Below are 20422 nucleotides of genomic sequence, written 5' to 3' on the forward strand. Positions count from 1 at the left end.
TTAAGCCTTTCAAAGAGGTCACTCCACTGTTCTGTAGCTTGCATGGTTCCTGAGGAGAAATCTGCTGTCATTGTTGCCTTTGTTCCTTGCTATGTCTTTTATCTCGGGATGCTTTCCAAGGTGTCCTCTATATTACCAATTGTAAGCAAGTTGATTACGGCATGCTTTCGTGTAGGTTTCTTCAGCTTGAGATTTGTTGAGGTTTTTGGCTCTCTTAGTTTATAATGTACAGCATATGTAAACATTTTGGGCCATTATTTTTCAGATATTTGTTCTGTCCCTCTCTCTTCAAGAGGGAGAAGCTCACAGGGCTGGCATTGTGGCACAGCAGGTTAAGGTGCCACTTGTGATTCCAGCGTCCTATATGAACACTGGTTTGAGCCCTGGCTGCTCTGCTTCCCATCCAGCTTCCTGCTAATGTGCCTGAGAAAGCAGTAGAAGATGGCCCAAGTGCTTGGGCCCCTGCACCCACGTGGGAGACCTGGAAGAAACTCCTGGCGCCTGGCTTCAGATCAGCCCAGCTCCAGCCATTGAAGCCATTTGGGGAGTGAACCAGCGACACATAGAAGGTCTCTCTCTCTCTCTCTCTCTCTCTCTCTCTGTCTTTCAAATAACTTTTTTAAAAAAACTACTTATACATACATTTGTCTATTGTAGTTATAAGCAAACACATACTCTATTTTTTTCTTTAGACTTTCTCTTTGTGTTTCATTTAGGATAGTTTCCATAGCCACATTTTTAGGTTCACTGATTTTCTTCTACAATGTCTAATCTGAAGTTAATACCATTCAGTGAATTTTAAAGATCTCGGATGTAATTTTCTATTCTAGGTGTTCAATTTTGATATTTTAATGTCTTTCACATCTCTATTTAAAATGCTGAGTATTTCCTCTAGCTACTTATACATAATATAGTAATAGTTGTTTCAATGTTCTTTTCTACTACTCTAGCATCAACACACTTTCAGATTCATTTCAATTGACTTATTTTGCTTCTATGAAGAAATATTTTTTCTGCTTCTTTGCATACTTGATAACATTTATTGGCTGCTGGACCAATCATATCAGATATTATCAATTTTATCTAGTTGGGTATTTGTAATCCTATAAATATTCTTGAGGTTTGTTCTGGGATGTGGCTAAATTAACATTTTAATCATTTCAGGTAATACATTTATGCTTTGTTAGGTAAGACCAGGACAGCAGTTAGTTTGGAAGGAATATTTTCCCATAATTGAGGCACAATCTTTCTGAATACCTAATGCTATAAATGTTGGACTTAACATAATCAAAGGTGCCTCGTGTTCTAATTAATTTCACATGAATTTTACAAATCTATAGATGGAGACTATTTTGAGCTCAGGATAAAGATTTGTTAAGATAAGTTTTCTTATAAGATTGATATTTGTTTTAAAAAAGCATGATGTTTGCATACCTTAAAAAGTAAACTTAGATATGTTAAGGAGGGGGAGGGGAGGGGGAGGGAGAGGAGGAGGAAAGAATTGCATGGCTGGCACTGTGGTGTAGAAGGTTAAGCCTCTGCCTACAGTGTCGGCATCTCATATGAGTGCAGGTTCAAGCCCCAGCTGGTCCACTTCCAATCCAGCTCCCTACTAACGTGCGGGGGGAAGCAGTAGAAGAAGCTGCTGGCTCCTGGCTTCAGTCCAGCCCAGCCCTGCCTTTGCAGCCACTTGGGAAGTGAACCAGCGGATGGAAGTCCTCTCTCTCTCTCTCCCCCCTCTTCTCTACTTCTCTCTCTGTATCTCTGCCTCTCAAATAAGTAAATCTTTTTAAAAGATATTAAAAAGAATAATATTTGTTCTTTGGTAAAGAGCCATAAAATACAGAGAAGTGGGGGTGGGGGGAGACCCTGCTGTACTTCTGCTGCCTGTGGATAAATCCGTCAGCAATCTGGGTGTCTGCTTCCATGGAAAGCGTGGCCGTGGAGGACCCCCACCACCTCAGGGGTAGGGAACTTCTAAAAATCCAGGGACTCGGAGGTGCGTTGATTAATCTAAAAGAAATCAACCCATCCCCACAGGCATTTCTTATTCCCAAGGAGATGAAGGCAAGCAGAGTGCTGCTGGCTGTCCGCAAGTGGCCCTGGCCTCCAGGTGGCTTCCCTTCCATTTCATAAACTTCTGCAAATTCCAGGGACTCGACGGAAACCATGGCCATTCCCTCATCCTCTCCAATCATTTTATTTTATTTTATTTTATTTTATTTTATTTTATTTTATTTTTTGACAGGCAGAGTGGACAGTGAGAGACAGACAGAGAGAAGGGTCTTCCTTTTGCCGTTGGTTCACCCTCCAGTGGCCTCCACGCTGATCCGAAGCCAGGAGCCAGGTGCTTTTCCTGGTCTCCCATGCGGGTGCAGGGCCCAAGGACATGGGCCATCCTCCACTGTACTCCCTGGCCACAGCAGAGAGCTGGCCTGGAAGGGGGCAACCGGGACAGAATCTGGCGCCCTGACCGGGACTAGAACCCGGTGTGCCGGCGCCGCAAGGTGGAGGATCAGCCTATTGAGCCGCGGCGCCGGCCTTCCAATCATTTTAGAAAGCCTTGCTGTGTGCCTGTGCCCCTAGTCCCAGGGGAGGCTGTCCTTAGCAAGCTATGGTGTGAGCCGTTTATCTCCAGATGTCTGCGCGTATGTACTCAAGTGCTGGCCATGTGCTGAGCCCCATGCCTCTGGGGCTTCACAGGATGAGTTCCTGTGCTGAGAGAAATCACAGGCCCAAGTGGGGACAGCAGGAAAGCCAGGGACTGGAACGCCAGGGATACTGAGCAGAGAAGAGAGCAGGGAGGGAGGGAGGGGGACAGGACTTTCTCTCGCCCTCTGCTGGCCGCAGTGAGGAAGTCCAGTGGACTGACTGATGGCCTTCACCTGCTACACCCACTGAAACTCGTCCCGCGGTCCTCATTCCTCGCGTACAACCTGACTGTGATATTTCAGTATGCCTGTTCCATGGGAGACAGAGCGACAGAGCGGACCCCCACTCTCCCACTCCACTCCTGCACGGGGCTGCCCCTTCTCTTTAAGGTAGCATATGCATTTTCATCAGCCCCCTACAGTCAGAACAGAAAAATAACCCTCCTCTGTTAATCTGGACTATGAGCCAGGCTCCGTTCCAAGCCCTTCACAAAAGCCAATGCACTCATCTGCACAACAGTCCCAAGGAGGCGAGCCGTGACTACCTCGGTGTGTGTCTCACTGCCCTGGACTCGTCCTGAGGCCCATGATTCTAACATTGCAACCGCAGCGATGAGGGTTCGAGTCCCGATGGTGCAATGTCTGTGCTGGAGAGGGGGAAAGGTGGCACCATCCAAGGTGAAAGCGGAAGGCTGGAAGAAAGGACAGCTCAGAGTCACCGCGCACACGCGAGCGTGGGAATGTTTCACGGGCACTATCTTCAGTCATTCCCTCCTCCACGGACTCTCCTCAAGGTGGGGACGATGGGTCCTTCGATGCGGGAAAACAGTCTAACCAGGAGTTTGGCTGCAGTCACAGCTGTTCTGTGTCACTGGCAGAATCAAACCCAGGCTGGATTCCAAAGATGATGCCTTTTTTCTACTCCACGCTGCTCGTTCGGTTTGGGAAATGCAGCCTTTTGGCGCGTGTGCCCTGAAATACTGAACAGTGCGCTGGGTGCCTCCCTCTGCCTGTTCTCCTTGCCCCCATTCCACACCCACAGACACTGGTGGTTTTTATATTTTTTCATACCACCCCATGTACATCCACTGAGCCCCTCCTGTGCACCTGACACTCTCTGGGCCTTGGAGACAATGAACAACATTCCAACATCCTAGCCTTTATGGAGCTCTCTTTCCAAGGACTGCTGGGGACAGACAAAACAAGCAAACAAACAAAAACAGAGGACCTCCTGCTCCCCAGGGAATCTCAGGGGGTGTAAAACTCTCCCAGGGGTCCAGGCAAGGGGACACCCTGGAAAACTGGTGTCTGGAAAGAGCAAAGTGAGTAAGTTTAATGACTGACGAATGCACGTTTTTGCAAGTCAGGTAGTTTCCAATTATTTGTTTTCAACAGAAAAGGCCTTCCTGGAGTTGTCAACTGATGGGTCATTAAAATAAGTTTGATGATTATTACAATAGAATCTTTGGCACATTATTTGGAAGGAGTTCCAAAGGACCTAGAGGTCCTTCCATTCCCCTTTGCTTATTTTATGTGAACAAGTTTTCAATTTTTTTTATTGATTTATTTGAAAGTCAGGGTTACAGAGAGGCAGAGAGAGAGAGAGGTCTTCCATCCGCTGGTTCACTCCCCAATTGGCCGCAACGGCCGGAGCTGCGCCAATCAGAAGTCAGGAGCCAGGAGCTTCCTCCGGGTCTCCCACGTGGGTGCAGGGGCGCAAGGACTTGGGCCATCTTCTACTGCTTTCCCAGGCCATAGCAGAGAGCTGGAACGAAGTAGAGCAGCCAGGACTCGAATCAACACCCATATGGGATGCCAGCAGTGCAGGCAGTAGCTTTACCTGCCACGCCACAGCGCTGGCCCCAGCTATATATGTTACTTTGATTAATCATGCAGTAATACTTGTAATAATAGGTAAGGAATTTTTTAGAGGACTATGCTCCCAGGCAATGTTTTTACAAATTAAACATCCACGTAAGTGCACATTTATGTTGCAAAAAAGTATGACAAGATGATCAATAAAAAGGTTTCTAACATAAATTTATATTACTGAGGATAAAATTCTGTGAGGGTAAGATGGAATACAAGTTCACAGACAACAGGGAGTTATGTTAAATTTCTTAAAAGAGTTGCTTTTGTTTTTCAATAACCCACATACATGAATGATGGTAGATATCAAATTGCTGTAGTATTTAAATTCCATTGGATGGCATTCAAAATTGTCATGTAACAGTTTTATTTTTAAAATTTCAAGTTCTTACTTTAAAAATGGAAAAAAAATTTTAAAAAGAGCATAAAAAACAAAAACTTTTTTTTTCAAATTTCAAATTCCAGTCCAGTCTCTATGCCTTCTATTTCGTTTTCTTGCCTAGTGGCCTGTCTAGAACCTCGAGTACAATCCTGGATAGGCGTGGCCAGAGTGGACTACCTTATCTTGTTCCTGATCTTGGGAGGAAGCAAAAGCATGAAGTCTTTCATCACTAAATATGAGAGCTGTGGGTGTTTCATACGTGCCCTTTATCAGGTTAAGGAAGTTCCCTTCTGTTTCTGGTCTGCTGAGTGTTGTGCATGGGGGTAGTTTTCAGAAATCCTTTTAGCAGGTATGGGAGCAAACTATTTGAAAGTTCAAGTTCCTTAGATGCTCTGTCCCTGCTATACCCAGCACCAAAGGCAGTGCCTGCACAAAGAGGTCCAACAAACCTCCGTGGAGCAATCTGTCTCCCACTACCACCCCCTTGCCTTTCACATTCCTATGTTCCTAATCTTCATGAATCTCTCTGTATCTCTGCCTTTCAAATAAAATGAAAATTAAAACATAAAAATGTTCTTTAATTTTAAAAAATAATAGTAGTAGCTAATCTGATAGTTTGAGAGTTGATAGACAGCAGTGTCTAGTAAACAGTAATTTTTACATAAGAGTTAGCTATTAAGGCCCACAGAGCAAGGCCTCTGGTTTGTTCCTTCTCTGCTCCTCCCAGCCCTTAGCCCAGTGTGTGGCCTGTACATGTTTGTCAAGAGGGTGAGCATGGTAGAAAGTATTGGGTGGCAGAAAAGAAAGCTGATTCAACATTGCACAGCAGGTAGAAATCAGCAAAGGTGTGAGCCATGCTGTCCATTTCTCTGCATTTCTGGACTTCACTCTGCCCGGGAGCCTGGCAGCCGGGAGAACTGAAATCCCAGGCATTATGGATGCTCCTCCCTTAAGGGTCATATGGGAGCCTGGGACTTTTACACACGGCTCAGAAAATGGGAAAGACTCCTGCTCTGGTTGGCACCACGGCTCACTAGGCTAATCCTCTGCCTTGCGGCGCCGGCACACCGGGTTCTAGTCCCGGTCGGGGCGCAGGATTCTGTTCTGGTTGCCTCTCTTCCAGGCCAGCTCTCTGCTGTGGCCAGGGAGTGCAGTGAAGGATGGCCCAAGTGCTTGGGCCCTGCACCCGCATGGGAGACCAGGATAAGCACCTGGCTCCTGGCTTCGGATCAGCGTGATGCACCGGCCACAGCGCGCCAGCCACGGCGGCCATTGGAGGGTGAACCAATGGCAAAAAGGAAGACCTTTCTCTCTGTCTCTCTCTCTCACTGTCCACTCTGCCCATCAAAGAAAAAAAAAGACTCCTGCTCCTCAGCCCATTATTTTATCATTAGTGTCTGCATGGCCTCTTGGACCCAAATCCAGGGTGTCCCTGTGTTGGCAACTCAGGCAGAGGGGACGCGCTGTAAAGCTTTCTTAAGCATTCCACTAGTATGGACTCCCAGACCGGTTCTACCTTTTATTTACTTATTTTTATTTATTTATTTATTTGAAAGGCAGAGTGATAAAGAAAGAGGGAGGGACAGAGATCTTCCATCTGCTAGTTCACTCCCTAAATGGCCACAACAGGTCGGGCAGGGCCAGGCCGAAGCCAGGAGCCTGGAACTCCAATATGGTCTCTCACGTGGGTGACAGGGGCCCAAGTAGTTGAGCCATCCTCTGCTGTTCCCAGATACATTAGTAGGGAGCTGGATCAGAAGCTAGGGCACAAACTGGTTCCCAAAATGGCAGGTTAACCTGCTGCACCACAATGCCAGCCCCCTATTTTTTTCTTTTCTTGTTTCTTTCTTTTTTTTTTTTTTTTTAGAAAGAGAGAGAGAGAGGTCTTCCATCTGCTGGTTTACTCTCCAAATGGCCGCAATAACCAGGGCAGGGCCAGGCCGAAGCCAGGAGCCAGGAGCTTCCTTGGGGTCTCCCACTTGGGCCGTCTTCCACTGCTTTTCCAGACGCATTATCAGGGAGCTGGATTGGAAGTGAAGCAGCTGAGACCGTCACCCATATGGGATATGCAGCTTTATCTGCTACATCACAGCACTGGCCCAACCTATTTTTTTTTAAGTTAGCATTTTATTTATTTTTTTTTTAAGATTCATTTATTTATTTGAAAGAGAGAAAGTTACATAGAGAGAGGAGAGGCAGAGAGAGAGAGAGAGAGAGAGAGGTCTTTCATCTGCTGATTTACTCCCCAATTGGCTGCAATGGCCAGAGCTGTGCCAATACGAAGCTAGGAGCCAAGAGCTTCCTCTGGGTCTCCCACGTGGGTGCAGGGGCCCAAGGACTTGGGTCATCTTCTACTGCTTTCCCCAGGCCAGAACAGAGAGCTAGATCAGAAGTGGAACAGCCAGGACTCGAACCTGTGCCCATATGGGATGCTGGCACCGCAGGCGGCAGCTTCACCTGCTACACCACAGCCCTGACCCCTAGGTTAGCATTTTAAAGAAAAAAAATACTTCTTAAAAAAACAATGGGGGGTAAATGGTTGGAGGCAGGCAGTTTGACCTAGTGGTTAAGAGACCCGGGTCCCATAACAGAGTGCCTCGGTTGGATTCCCTGCTCCTGATTCCAGCTTCCTGGAACCCTAGGAGGCAGCCGTAATGGCTCAGGTAATTGGGTTCCTGCCATCCCCATAGGAGACTTGGATTGAGTTCCCTGATTCTGGCTCTGGCCCCAGGCCCAGCATCAGCTGTTGTGGGCATTTCAGAAATGAATCAGCATTAGGAACTCTGTTTCTCTTTGCCTCTTGCATAATTTTTAAAAAATATTTATTTTATTTATTTGAAAGACAGAGTTACAGAGAGAGGTAGAGACAGAGAGAGAGGTCTTCCTCTCTGCTTTCTCAGGCCACAGCAGAGAGCTGGATAGGAAGAGGAGCAGCTGAAACTAAAACCAGTGCCCATATGGGATGCCGGCGCTTCAGGCCAGGGCTTTAACCCACTGTGCCACAGCACCAGCCCCTCTTGCATAAATTTTTTAAAAATACTCAGGTAGGGCGAGCACCATGGCATAGTGGGTAAAGCCACTGCATGCAGAACCAGCATTCTGTATGGGCTCCAGTTTGAGCCCCAGCACTCTGCTAATGTGCCTGGGAAAGCAGCAGAGGATGACCTAAGTGCTTGGGCCCCTGTACCCACATGGGAGACCTGGAGGGAGTCCCTGGCTCCTGGCTTCCGATCAGCACAGCTCTGGCCGTTGTGGCCAACTGGGGAGTGAACCAGCTGATGGAAGACCTCTCTCTCTCTCTCTCTCTCTCTGCCTCTCCTTCAAGCTCTGTGTAACTCTTGACTTTCAAATAAATAAATCTTTTTAAAAATGTTTAAAAAATACTTGGGCATGTTCAGACTTTTAGCAAAGATAAGATGCCAGTTTTTAGTGCCAGTTACTTAAAGTTACACCTAGGTGTAGCTTTTGTTCTCATGAGAAATCCCCATGCTGGGAAAGGTTAGCAAATAGTCCTACCAGAAAGTAACAATTTACTAGTTCAGAATAATAAAATACCACACATTTTGCCAATGAAGCTGTTTTCTAAGCTCCATTACACAAATTAACAAGCAATTCTTCTCAGCAATGAAAGAAAACCTGTTTGTGATCATACCCATGCCCGAGTCAGGCATGGGGCAGCATTAACAAGGCACAGGGAGACCCCATGTGTGGCCACCTGGCTCTGCGTGTCGCTGTCCCTGCCTTGAGGAAACCTTTCATTTGTGCTGTGGCCAGAAAGAGAGCTGAGAGAGCCGACTCCAGCTCCAGGACTGGCCATGGCCGTTGTGGGCAACTGTGGAGTGAACCAGCAGATGGGAGTACTTGCTCGCTCTCTGTGTTGTTTTTTTTTTTTTTTTTTTTTTTTTTTGACAGGCAGAGTGGACAGTGAGAGAGAGACAGAGAGACAGAGAGAAAGGTCTTCCTTTTGCCGTTGGTTCACCCTACAATGGCCGCCACGGCTGGCGCACCGCGCTGATCCGATGGCAAGAGCCAGGTGCTTCTCCTGGTCTCCCATGCAGGTGCAGGGCCCAAGTACTTGGACCATCCTCCACTGCACTCCCAGGCCACAGCAGAGAGCTGGCCTGGAAGAGGGGCAACCGGGACAGAATCCGACGCCCCGACCGGGACTAGAACCCGGTGTGCCGGCGCCGCAAGGTGGAGGATTAGCCTAGTGAGCCGCGGTGCTGGCGCTCTCTCTCATTTTTAAAAAACATTCAAAGAATTTCCAGAGCTGGTCAGAGCAGCTGTTTTGCACCTGCCTACCAATGAATGTTTCACAAAGGTGGCAGAAGCTTGTGGGGGAGGCCAGTCCTCACCCCATCAAGCTGCTCTGGCCAGCAACACTCCCAAGCAAACAGACGAGTTGGGCATGATCAGTTCAGGGCCGCTGGCGACACGTTGCTCCCTCCCCTGTGCACATCCAGGGAGCAGAGCGAGGGCCCCACCTGCCCCAGGAGTCACCAGTCCCCGTAACGTCCTCATTGTTGGAGAGGTGCTTCCTTGCCACTGCCTCTACCCCTGCCCCACCACGCCAAGGCCTTTACTCTGTCCTCCGCCTACTCCCCTAACCCTTCACCCCAGCAGTTTCCCCGTGAAGCTGAACTCGTCTCGAACACAGCCGGACGGGAGGTTGCCTCCAGCAGCTCTACTTCTCCAGCCTCTCCAGGCCTTTCCTGCTTGGGAGGTGCCAGCTGCCTTGGGTGTCGCCACTGTCCAGACAGGCTGCGCCGGATTTCTCCAGCTGGCCCTGCAGACCCACCCCCGCCCTCCTCTGCCAGGCTCCTGAGACCGGCACCCCCTAGACACTGTCACCTGCTAGCTTCCACTGGGCTTGTCAGTGGGCGGCACTGCAGCCTCAGAGGGAGAGGAAGAAGAAGTTGGGCATTTATTTCCCTTGCCTCTCTCTCTCCCTGTCCCTAAGCTTACCTGAGAGCACAGCTACTGTGGGGTGGAAGCTCTGTTATGGGTTGTACTGTGCCCCTCCCCCGCAAAGGCCCATGGGAGTCGTCACAGCAGTATCTCAGAAGGGCCCTTCGTTGGAGATAAGGTCTTCACAGAGGTTATTAGGATGAGCCCTCACCCAGGCTGACTCAGGAAGAGACCTGGGGAGAAGACGGCCACCAGCCAGGCAAGGCAGACACCTGGGGCAGGCTCTCCTCAGCTCTCAGAACCAGCCTGGATTTTAGAAACCAACAGCGGCCATGTGAGCCGTCCGGCTTGTCCTGCACTGTTATGGCAGCCCTAGCACATTCACCCGGGCTCTCGGGGTCTGGGAACACCAATCCCCGCATCCCATCAGGCCTGGGAGTGGTACACGCTCCCCCCTCCACAAATGCCTCCCCATCTCTTGTGGGTTTCACTCAGCCCTATCCACACCTCCATCCCTTCAGAGAATTCGCATCATTTATCCTTTTGAATGTGCCCTGTGTTTCCCAGCACCCAGGCCTAGCATATAATTCTATTTTCCCAGCACCCATCACAAAACCCTCACAGAGGCAAGACCACCTGACATATTTTCACTTTCTCTTGTTTTTCATCTCATCTTGTAGGACAGAAGGGAAGTCGCAAGGGGACGAATTTAGATTTAATTCAAATCAAAAACTTTAAGTGCAGTAGTTTGTGACAAAGCAGGGAATGCTGGATTTATTTTATTTTTTAATATGTGTTTATTTATTTGAAAGCAGACTTATAAACAGGCAGAGAGAGAGAGAGAGAGAGAGAGAGGTATCTTCCATCTGCTGGTTCACTCCCCAGATACCTGCAACAGCCAGAGCTGTGCTGATCCAAAGCCAGGAGCCAAGAGCCAGGAGCCAGGAGCCAGGAGTTTCTTCTATGTCTCCCATGCAGGTGCAGGGGCCTAAGGACTTGGGCCATCTTCTACTGCTTTCTCAGGCCATAGCAGAGAGCTGGATCGGAAGTGGAGCAGCTGGGACTTAAACCAGCTCCCATACGGGATGCTGGCTTTACCCACTACGCCACAGCACTGGCCCCTAGTGCATTCTCAAAATGCAAGTTAGCTCAAAGAGGAATGGGCTTTTTTGCAGAAATTAAATCCTGACATTACCCATGAGCAGTGAAAAATATGACAATTCGGGTTCTGAATAATTCCAGTTTTACAAGGACATGCAAAAAAGAAACTGATTGTGTGTGTGTGTGTGTGTGTGTGTGTGATGGATGAACACTGAAGAAGAGCTAAGAGCTATTATTATTTTTTTTAAGATTTATTCATTTACTGGAAAGAGTTACAGAGAGTGAGGGAGAGACACAGAGAGATCTTCCATCCACTGGTTCACTCCTGAAATGACCAAAATGGTTGGAGCTGGGCCGATCTGAAGCCAGAAGCCAAGAGCTTCTTCTGGGTCTCCCACGTGGGTGTAGGGGCCCAAGCACTTGGGCCATCTTTCCATGCTTTCCTAGGTACATTAGCAGGGAGTTGGATTGGAAGTAGAGCAGCTGAGACTTGAACTGGCATCCAACACTGGCCCTAGCCTATTAATTTTTTTTTTATTTTATTTGACAGGCAGAGTTAGATAGTGAGAGAGAGAGACAGAGAGAAAGGTCTTCCTTCCGCTGGGTCACCCCCCAAATGGCTGCTACGGCCATAGCTTTCCCAGGCCATAGCTGAGAGCTGGATCGGAAGTGGAGCAGCCAGATCTCGAACCAGTGCCCATATGGGATGCAGCTGCGGCTTTACCTACTATGCCACAGTGCCGGCCCCATAACTAAACTTTTTTTTTAAAAAAAGATTTATTTGATTTATCTGAAAGGCAGAGTTACAGAGAGAGAGAGAGAGGGAGAGACAGAGAGAGAGCTCTTCCATCCATCGGTTGATTACCCAGTTGGCCACAATAGCCAGGGCTGGGCCAAGCCAGGGCCAGGAGCCAGGAATTCCACTTCGGTCTCCCACGTGGGTGCTGGGGTCCAAGCACTTAGGCTGTCTTTTGCTGCTTTCCCAGGTGCATTAGCAGGGAGCTGGATGAGAAGCGGAGCAGCCGGGACTTGAATCTGTGCCCATATGGGATGCCGGCATTAAGGGCAGCAGCTTAACCTGTTGAGCCCCAATGAATAGAACTTTAAAAATCACTTGTTTAAAAATACTGAATTTATTTATTTGAAAGGCAGAAAAATGGCTACAATGGCCAGGGCTGGGTCAGATGAAGACCAGAAGCTTCAACTAGGTCTCCCATTTGGGTGCAGAGGCCCAAGGACTTGGGCCATCTTCTGCTGCTTTCCCCAGGCACATTAACAGGGAACTAGGTTGGAAGTGGAGCAGCTGGCACTCGAACTGGCGCCCATACAGGATGCCAGCATTGCAGGCAGAGGCTTAACCCATTATACTAGAATGCCAACCCCTAAAAAAAAATCACCTTTTCTACCTAATTCACAGAATTTGCCTAATCAGACTTCCATAAATCATTCTTAAAATTAATAGGCTCGGGGGGGCTGGCACCGTGGCTCATTTGGTTAATCCTCTGCCTGCGGCACCGGCATCCCATATGGCGCCGGGTTCTAGTCCCGGTTGCTCCTCTTCCAGTCCAGCTCTCTGCTGTGGCCCAGGAGGACAGTGGAGGATGGCCCAAGTGCTTGGGCCCTGCACCCACATGGGAGACCAGGAGGAAGCTCCTGGCTCCTGGCTTTGGATCAGCACAGCTCCGGCCATTGTGGCCAATTGGGGAGTGAGCCAGCAGATGGAGGACTTCTCTCTTTCTGCCTCTCCTTCTCTCTGTGAAACTCTGCCTCTCAAATAAATAAATCTTTTTTTAAAAAAAAAAAGTTTAGTTATTTGAGAGAGAGAGAGAGAGAGAGGTCTTTAATCTACTGGTTCACATCCCAAATGCCCTCAAAAGCCGGGGCTGGGCCAGGCTAAGTCCAGGAGCCTGGAAGCTACATACGGGTCTCCCACACGGGTGACAGGGCTAAGTGCTTGAGCTTTAGCAGGAAGCCAGATTGGAAATGGAGTGGCCAGGATTCAAACTGGCACTTCAATACGGATGACAGCATCCCAAGCTGTGACTTAACCAGCTGCACCACAACACCTGCTTTGTAAAAGTGATTTTAAACTTACATTAGAAGAAGGTTCACCAAAGAAGGGATGGCTTTAGAATAAAGGAAAGAAACAAATTTACTCTTGTGAAAAATTATAGAGATCGCAGACAAAAAGCAGAAAGCTGAGCACGATGGGAGGATGGAGAAAAACAGGTTAAAAAAAAAAGAGAAACAGTCAATTTTTGGAACTCAGGCCAATGAAGTTAACCTTGTCTCCGGAAAAATTCGCATATGAGTTATTAGACAGCTGGTTCAAAAGCAACAGCCACCCAGAGTCAGGGTAGGCAGGGCTGCTTCGTGCCAAGGTGAACACACCTGCTCTCCGGTGGCTCTGCAATGGCTCTTGGATTTTAGCATGGGCGCCCTCTTGGAGTTTTCTCTCTCTCATCCTGACATTCCTCACAAAATGTCTATCACTTATTCTTTTATTAGACAAAGACTTGAGTGCCTACTGGGTGCTGGACACTCAGGAAAACCCTGACAGGGTCATTACTCTCAGAGTCTACTTCCTGGTGGGCACGACACGCCCGTTCTGGGGTTCCTTTTCCTAGCTGCCCGCTGACTCCTGTCTGTTCTAAAACACAGGCAGTTGTCTTGAGCCAGCATGATCCTGACTCCAGGGCTTCCCCGTCTGCCCCAACTCTCAGCTACGGAGTAGGGAAGGAACTGGGCCACATTCGTCCTTGGCCAACAGGCACTGGGCTCTTTCACAATGCGCCCAGAAATGCTAACATTCAGGTTCCACGCCATAGATATTAATTACTGAAATTTCAAATGCAGCAAACCAACCTTTCCAGCCTCCCCTCCCACTTCACCCCTTCAATCATTCCCAGCCCCAGCCCCAGCCCCCACCCACACGTTTCCACGGCTGCACCTTCGCGCTCCATCTTCTCGGTTCAGGAATGCCTGCCGTCTCCTTCCCCACCTCTGGAAATCTCACACATTTCCCAAGACCCAGATCAAAAGCTGCCTCCTCCCTGGCTGGACTTAAACGGCTTTGCTCCGCGAGTCCCGCCAAGCCCCCATGCTTGACTTGTCTGTCCTATGCACTCCTGGCTTCCTTTTCCAGTTGACTGATGTCCAGTTGACTTGTCTGTCCTCCCTGATGGAGCCCCACCTCTTTACGAGCAGCCGTGGAGAACATCTGGCCCACTGGCCTTAAAAAGCCCTCGAAATCATCTGGTCAGGCCCTGCTGAGGCAACTGCAGGCGGGACTGGAAATTCAATAAACCTATAGCAGGCTAATTTTTTTCAGCTGATAATTTTGTATGGCCCATGAAAGATGTTATAAATATCCTAATGGCCCTTGGCAGAAAAAGGGGTTCCCCACTGTTTTAGAGGCGTGGTCTTCGGAGCAGCCACCCTGTCCAGCTGCAGTACTTTACAATGCGGACTGGCAAATGAAGCAATGGTTGGAATGGTGAAATAGCTGAAAAAAGATCCAAAGAAGAATTACATGAAGTTCAAGTTTCAGTGTACATAAATCTTCATAGCGACACAGACAGCCTACATTTTCTATGACTGCTTTTACGTTCCAGTGAGTGCTGAGCGGTTGAGAAAGGTACTACATGTTCCACTAAGTCTAAGTGTTGACCACATGCCCCTTCAAGGAAAAAATTTGCTGACCCTGCTTTTATAATAAGGTTTGATGATGGCATCACGGGAGTGGGATACAAAGATTCTGAGTATATATTCCCCCCAGGGTTCAGTTTCTTTGTGTAATGGAGGTAATAACTACCTCCATTTTAAGTTGTTATCAACACCAGTTGAGATAACGCATTATGGCTGGCGCTGCGGCTTACTAGGCTAATCCTCCGCCTTGCGGTGCCGGCACACCGGGTTCTAGTCCCGGTCGGGGCGCCGGATTCTGTCCCTGTTGCCCCTCTTCCAGGCCAGCTCTCTGCTGTGGCCCGGGAATGCAGTGGAGGATGGCCCAAGTCCTTGGGCCCTGCACCCGCATGGGAGACCAGGAGAAGCACCTGGTTCCTGGCTTCGGATCAGCGTGGTGCACTGGCCGCAGCACACCAGCCGCGGCGGCCATTGGAGGGTGAACCAACGGTAAAGTAAGACCTTTCTCTCTCTCTCTCTCTCTCTCACTGTCCACTCTGTCAAAAAAAATAATAAATAAATAAATAAAAAATAATGCACTTAGAAAAGTACAAAACAGGCCGGCACCGCAGCTCAACAGGCTAATCCTCCTCCTTGCGGCGCCGGCACACACACCAGGTTCTAGTCCCGGTCGGGGCGCCAGATTCTGTCCCGGTTGCCCCTCTTCCAGGCCAGCTCTCTGCTGTGGCCAGGGAGTGCAGTGGAGGATGGCCCAAGTGCCTGGGCCCTGCACCCCATGGGAGACCAGGAGAAGCACCTGGACTACCTTCGAATCAGTGCGGTGCGCCGCCGGCCATTGGAGGGGGAACCAACGGCAAAAAGACCTTTCTCTCTGACTCCCTCTCTCTCTCACTGTCCCACTCTGCTCTGCCTGTCAAAAAAATAAAAATAAAGAAAAGTACAAAACAGGGGCTGGCCTTATGGCGCAGCAGGTTAAGCTACTGCCTGCAGTGCCTGCATCCCATTTGAGCGGTGGTTGGAGCGCTGGCTGCTCCACTTCTGATCCAGCTCCCTGCTAATGGGCCTGGGAAAGCAGGGGACAATGGCCCAGGGGCTTGGGTTCCTGCCACTCCTGGCTCCTGGCTTCAGCCTGGCCCAGCCCCAGCGGTTGCAGCCATTTGGGGAGTGAACCAGCAAATGGAGGATCTCTCTTGTTCTCAAACACTGCCTTTCAAATAAATAAAAGATTTTTAAAGTATTAAACATTCTGTAAGTCAACATTTTCATGTACTGAAAAGATAAAATGATATACAATGAGGAAACATTGAACATATTTCTCCCTTTCACTTCTTCCTTCCTTTATAGTTTTCATTTAAACTTGAAAATTTAAGAGAAAATTGACTTTTAAAGCTCTTATTTTTAGGGCAGGCATTGGCCCAGCAGTTAAAATGTCTGCGTCCCACAGGGAGCAGCGGGGTTAGATGCTAGGTGGTGGTCCTGACTCCAACTTCCTGCTAACGCCGATCCTGAGAGGAGAAGCAGCAGATGAGGCTTATGTGGCTGTTTTTTTTTTTTTTTTTTTTAAGTTTTATTTATTAATTTGAAAGGCAGAGTGAGAGATCAATCTAACTGCCACCCACAAGGGACACCTGGATTGAGTCCCTGGCTCTGAGCTGGTTGTGGGCTCTGCCAGATCTACCTCTCAAATAAGAGCTTAAAAAAAAATCCTTGGCTGCAGTTCCTGCTTTTAGTGACCACAGGGTGCCGGGTTCCTGCCTTCTTTTTCTCTCTCACATGTAATTTTCCCCTCCTGTTTTCCTTAAATAGTATCTCAACTAGTCCTCAAAATAGCTGAGGGAAAGAACTGGGACATGCCTCACTAGCCCATTTTAAAGACCAGGAAAGTGAGGCAGATCCCAGCTGACTGCGGAGCTCTGACTCAGCACGCAGGGAGCCCTCAAGGCCCGCTCTACTTGGGCTAAGCGGCTGCCGTCTGGCAAACACCACAGAGGGCTTCCCGCCGCGCTCGCGGCCCCGACAGCCCCCTGGCGTCCCCTCCCGGCGTTCCTTCCTCGCCCGGACCCTGCGCTCCGCACCGCCCCCCTCCCCGGCGGAGGTGGTAGGCTCCGCGCCCAACGCGCAGGCGCGCGGCCCTGTGGGGCGGGGGACGGGGCGGGGCCTAGGGCGGGGCGTGCGCGGGCTCCGTTTTGGGCCGCGGCGGGAGCCGGAGTCGCCGCCACTCAAGTGCGCAGGCGCCTGGCGGTTACCGGTCTCGCCATGGAGCGGAAAGGTGAGCGGTGGAGCGGCCTCCGCCACGAGGGGCAACGGCTGCCGGGGCGAGGCCCGGGTCAGCGCCGGGGGTTTCGCCTAACTGCCGCCGTCCGGTCCCCGGCGTGCGGCGCCCCTCCACTGAGGTGGCGCCGCCCCTCACCCCCCGCCTCTGGGCTGCGGGTCCGCGCCCCTCAGCCGCGGCGTCCTCCGGCGCCGGCCGTCACTGCCCCTTGTTCTCTGCCAGGCCGGCTCGCGCCCTGGGGCCGCTCCAGGGCTCGGCCCAGGGCGGGCGAAGCAGACCCCCGACCCGGCCCGAGCCCCCTCCGGCGCATCCCGCCTTGGCGCTGCTCTGCCCTCCGTGGGCCGCCGGCTCCCCGGCCGGCCGCTTAGCCAAAGCTGCGGCGCCCGCCCCGCGGCCGCCCCTCCGGCAGGCCCCGCCGCCAGGCCTGGCGCCCCTGCTGGGTCTCCACCCTCACCTTGGCCGCCTCCTGTCCTCCACATTCGCCCTTCATCCATCCCTCTCTCCTGCAGTGCTTGCGCTCCAGGCCCGAAAGAAAAGGACCAAGGCCAAGAAGGACAAAGCCCAAAGGAAGTGAGTCTTGTACCCCGACATCCCACTCTCTGGATTTCCTCCGGGTCCGTGTCCTGACCGTGCGCCGGGTTCGAACCCCCTGCGGTCGCAGACGCGTGGCCCTCGGGGCGGCCTGGGGGGTCGCTCTCCTGGAACCATGTGCAAGGGTGCGTCTGCAGCCGCAGGCCGGGGCCTGGATCTTAGCAGCCCCAGGCCTGCCGGAAAGGGCTGTTGGAAGAGGACCCGACTCCTCGGAGCGGGCGCGAGCTCCCGTCGTCTGGGAGCCCGTGGAGCCGGTAGATGACTGTCTGTCTGTGAACCCTGCTCTGCGCGTCCTTACCTGCTTCCGGTAGGCCTGCAGGAGATTCCCGAGTGGCTTTTGGCGTGTTTACTTTTGCTTCTGCCAGCCACATGCTGCCTCTTCCAGAGGCGGGCACGGAGCTTTCCCCGGAGTTAGTCAACTTCCTGAGCCTGCAAGGCGCATGCCTCCCCTGCGGCGTGCGGGCGGGCGGGCGGGCGGACGGAGCGCGGTGCACACGTCCGGTGTGTGTGTGTCTGTCTGTGTCTGTTTCTCTAAACCTCCTGGAAGGGGCACCGCCGCGGTGATCGCCGTGTCCCCTCTGGGTTATCGGCTGCTGCTTCAGCCAGCGTCGGCGCTTCTGGGTTGGGATATTAAGCGCCACATGTCCAGTTTTGTCAGCGGGATGCATAGCAGCGGTTTAGCGCTATTGTGGCAGACACAAAAGTTGGTCACAGCCTAGTGGCGGCTCCGCCAGCGCAGAGGGATTTTTAGCAAGTGAGGCTTAGCCTTAAGAACCTAACATCTTGTCCTAAGGCTTAATTGTACAGGGTCTTGGAAAGCAACTCTTAGGGCAATTTGTATTTTTTAATAAATTACCTGTCTTAGTTGCTATTTTTAGATACATTGTCCTCGACACCCTTTTCTATTTATTTGCTCTTTTGTTGTAAAGTCTAATTCTCTCAGGGCTGATACACCACATTTCAAAGGTCTTCCCTAGGTCACCCCACTCGTGACAGTGCCAGACAGCACGGGGTGTGTGTGTTGTTTTTGGAGGCTACCTGATGTTTGGGGAGAGCACATAAAAACTTTTGTTTCAATAGAACTAAAGTGGTAGGTGACCTCACCTCTTGCTCCATTTTCTATTCTCTGTCTTATGAAATTTTTTATTTTGTAAGTGCTTGGTTACCAAGGCATGTGTGAGCTTGTGTGTGTGTGTGTGTGTGTGTGTGTGTGTGTTTGTTTATCGCTTGATTATCCATTGATTGGTTGGATTAATGGAAAAAGCAAGAAGCTAACCTAGTTGTAGTACGCAGTTGGAATTTAAATGTACTTTTTTTGTTTCTTAGTTATTTCTTGCAGAACTGATAAGAATGTGTTACGTTGCATATTCTACTCATGAAAAGAGATAGTGATTCTGTTATTCAATGCATTTTTTAGAAGTGCTGATCTCTTACACCACAGGCCCTGGTCTCTTGAAAATTTCATTAGCCTGAATCAAGCTGTAATTTGGTGGATAACTGTATAGAGATGATCATATACTTTAGGTATTCGTTAATTTTCTAAAGTCAGATGCACTTTGCGTTATCTGTTACTCTTCCATTCACTACTCCAGGTAACCCAGAGTTATTTGTGTTCTTAATTAAGTCATTGAAAAATCCCAAGGACAGATTACAGAGAATCTGCCAGTCACTTTACTGGGTATTCATCTTGCACAACTCTCGGCTCCTGAAGATGTGTATGAATAAACTGCCCCGTTTACTGTGATTGCGGAGGGGCTTGTGTTTGTTTCTGCCTTCAGTTAACTCATGTTTCTTTGTAATTTTCCATATCTTTTTCTTTTCTTGTTTCTCCAGCCTCTTTAGCTGAAATATCTAATTAATTAAGTTGGTTAGAGTACTGAGTCAGAAGTTCAAGCCCCACCTGGTTCAGGTAACTTGACCCTTCCCTAGCTCCTGCCTGCCTTCCTGCTGGCATCCAGTTATTTTGAGAAGGCAAGCTGCTGCTTACAGGGAGAATAGTCAGGAAGAAGGCCTGCGGAGGAAGCATGCAGTAGTGTGGTCTTTGGGAGTGAGACTGTCTGGTTTTGAATTCTGATTTTGCTACTTTTTAGTACTCTGACAGCTGGACAAATTGATTAAGGAAACAGCAGTATATATTGTTATACCTAATGGTCCAAAACACAAGAATTTAAATGAAAAATTTTAGGAAATTTTGGAAGTATGTAACACGAAGTAGCATTCCTTGTAATTTAGTCATGGTGTGGCATAGGTGGAAAGGACTTTCAGTCCCCTCATTCTGTAGGTCTTAGAACTAGAACCCACATATATGAAATAATGTGTCCAGGGTCCTGGAGCTGGTTGCAGCAGAGCCCAGCTGGAATCCAGGGCTCCTGCTTTCCAGTGCTGTGCTCTTTAGGGTATGTTTCCTTTGGGTTCTTTCTCTGTCCTGAAAGTTTGTGGGTGGGTGTGTGTGTTTAATGATTTTTTACTTATTTGAAAGAGAAGGGGAGACAGAGGCCTTTTATCTACCAATTCACTCCCCCAAGTGGCCACAACAGCTGGGGCTGTGCCAGGGCGAAGCCAGGAGCTAGGAGCTTCATCCAGGTCTCCCACTTGGGTGTCAGGGACCTAAGTACTCAGGCCATCCACTGCTGTTTTTCCTAGACTATTGGCAGGGAGCTGGATTGGAAGTGGAGCAGCCGGGACCCGAACCAGAGCCCATGTGCAGGGCTCCACAACCACGGCCCCATGTCCTAAAAGATTTGACTTTGGGGACCTGGCACTGTAGTGTAGCGGGTAAAGCTGCTGCCTGCAGTGGTTTGAGTCCCAGCTGCTCCACTTCTGATCCAGTTCTCAGCTAAGGCCTGGGAAAGTAGAGGAAGATGGCCCAAGTCCTTGGGCCCCTGCACCCGCGTGGGAGACCCGGAAGAAACTCCTGGCTTCTGGCTTCAGATCAGCCCAGCTCTGGCCATTGCAGTCAATTGGAGAGTGAACCAGCAGATGGAAGACTTCTCTCTCTCTCCC

At 49.9% G+C, this 20422-nt stretch overlaps 1 protein-coding gene and 1 long non-coding RNA gene across 3 annotated transcripts in view; one reads left to right on the plus strand and one right to left on the minus strand.

The window, feature by feature from the left end:
* Nucleotides 1-4193: 4193 nt before the first annotated feature.
* Nucleotides 4194-18474, minus strand: LOC127493203 (uncharacterized). Its single transcript, XR_007923288.3, has 2 exons — nucleotides 17718-18474; nucleotides 4194-4416 (listed from the first exon to the last, which is right to left on the minus strand). It is a non-coding gene; the product is annotated as an uncharacterized LOC127493203 (long non-coding RNA).
* Nucleotides 16771-20422, plus strand: part of SRPK1 (SRSF protein kinase 1) — a 72133-nt gene continuing 68481 nt past the window's right edge. Inside the window, exons 1-2 of one of the 2 annotated variants that reach the window (XM_089334020.1) lie at nucleotides 16771-16825; nucleotides 17338-17442. Coding sequence is in view for 1 of the 2 variants with exons in the window: in XM_089334019.1 (XP_089190145.1) it covers nucleotides 16813-16825; nucleotides 17338-17398 (74 nt within the window). In the remaining variant the exon portion in view is untranslated. The remainder of the gene's footprint in view (nucleotides 16826-17337; nucleotides 17443-20422) is intronic. The other variant, XM_089334019.1, reaches the window with a different exon arrangement.

The sequence above is a fragment of the Oryctolagus cuniculus genome, chromosome 5, assembly GCF_051225735.1.
Source record: "Oryctolagus cuniculus isolate XC-2025 breed Fujian yellow rabbit chromosome 5, ASM5122573v1, whole genome shotgun sequence".
In the NCBI taxonomy this organism is placed as follows: domain Eukaryota; kingdom Metazoa; phylum Chordata; class Mammalia; order Lagomorpha; family Leporidae; genus Oryctolagus; species Oryctolagus cuniculus.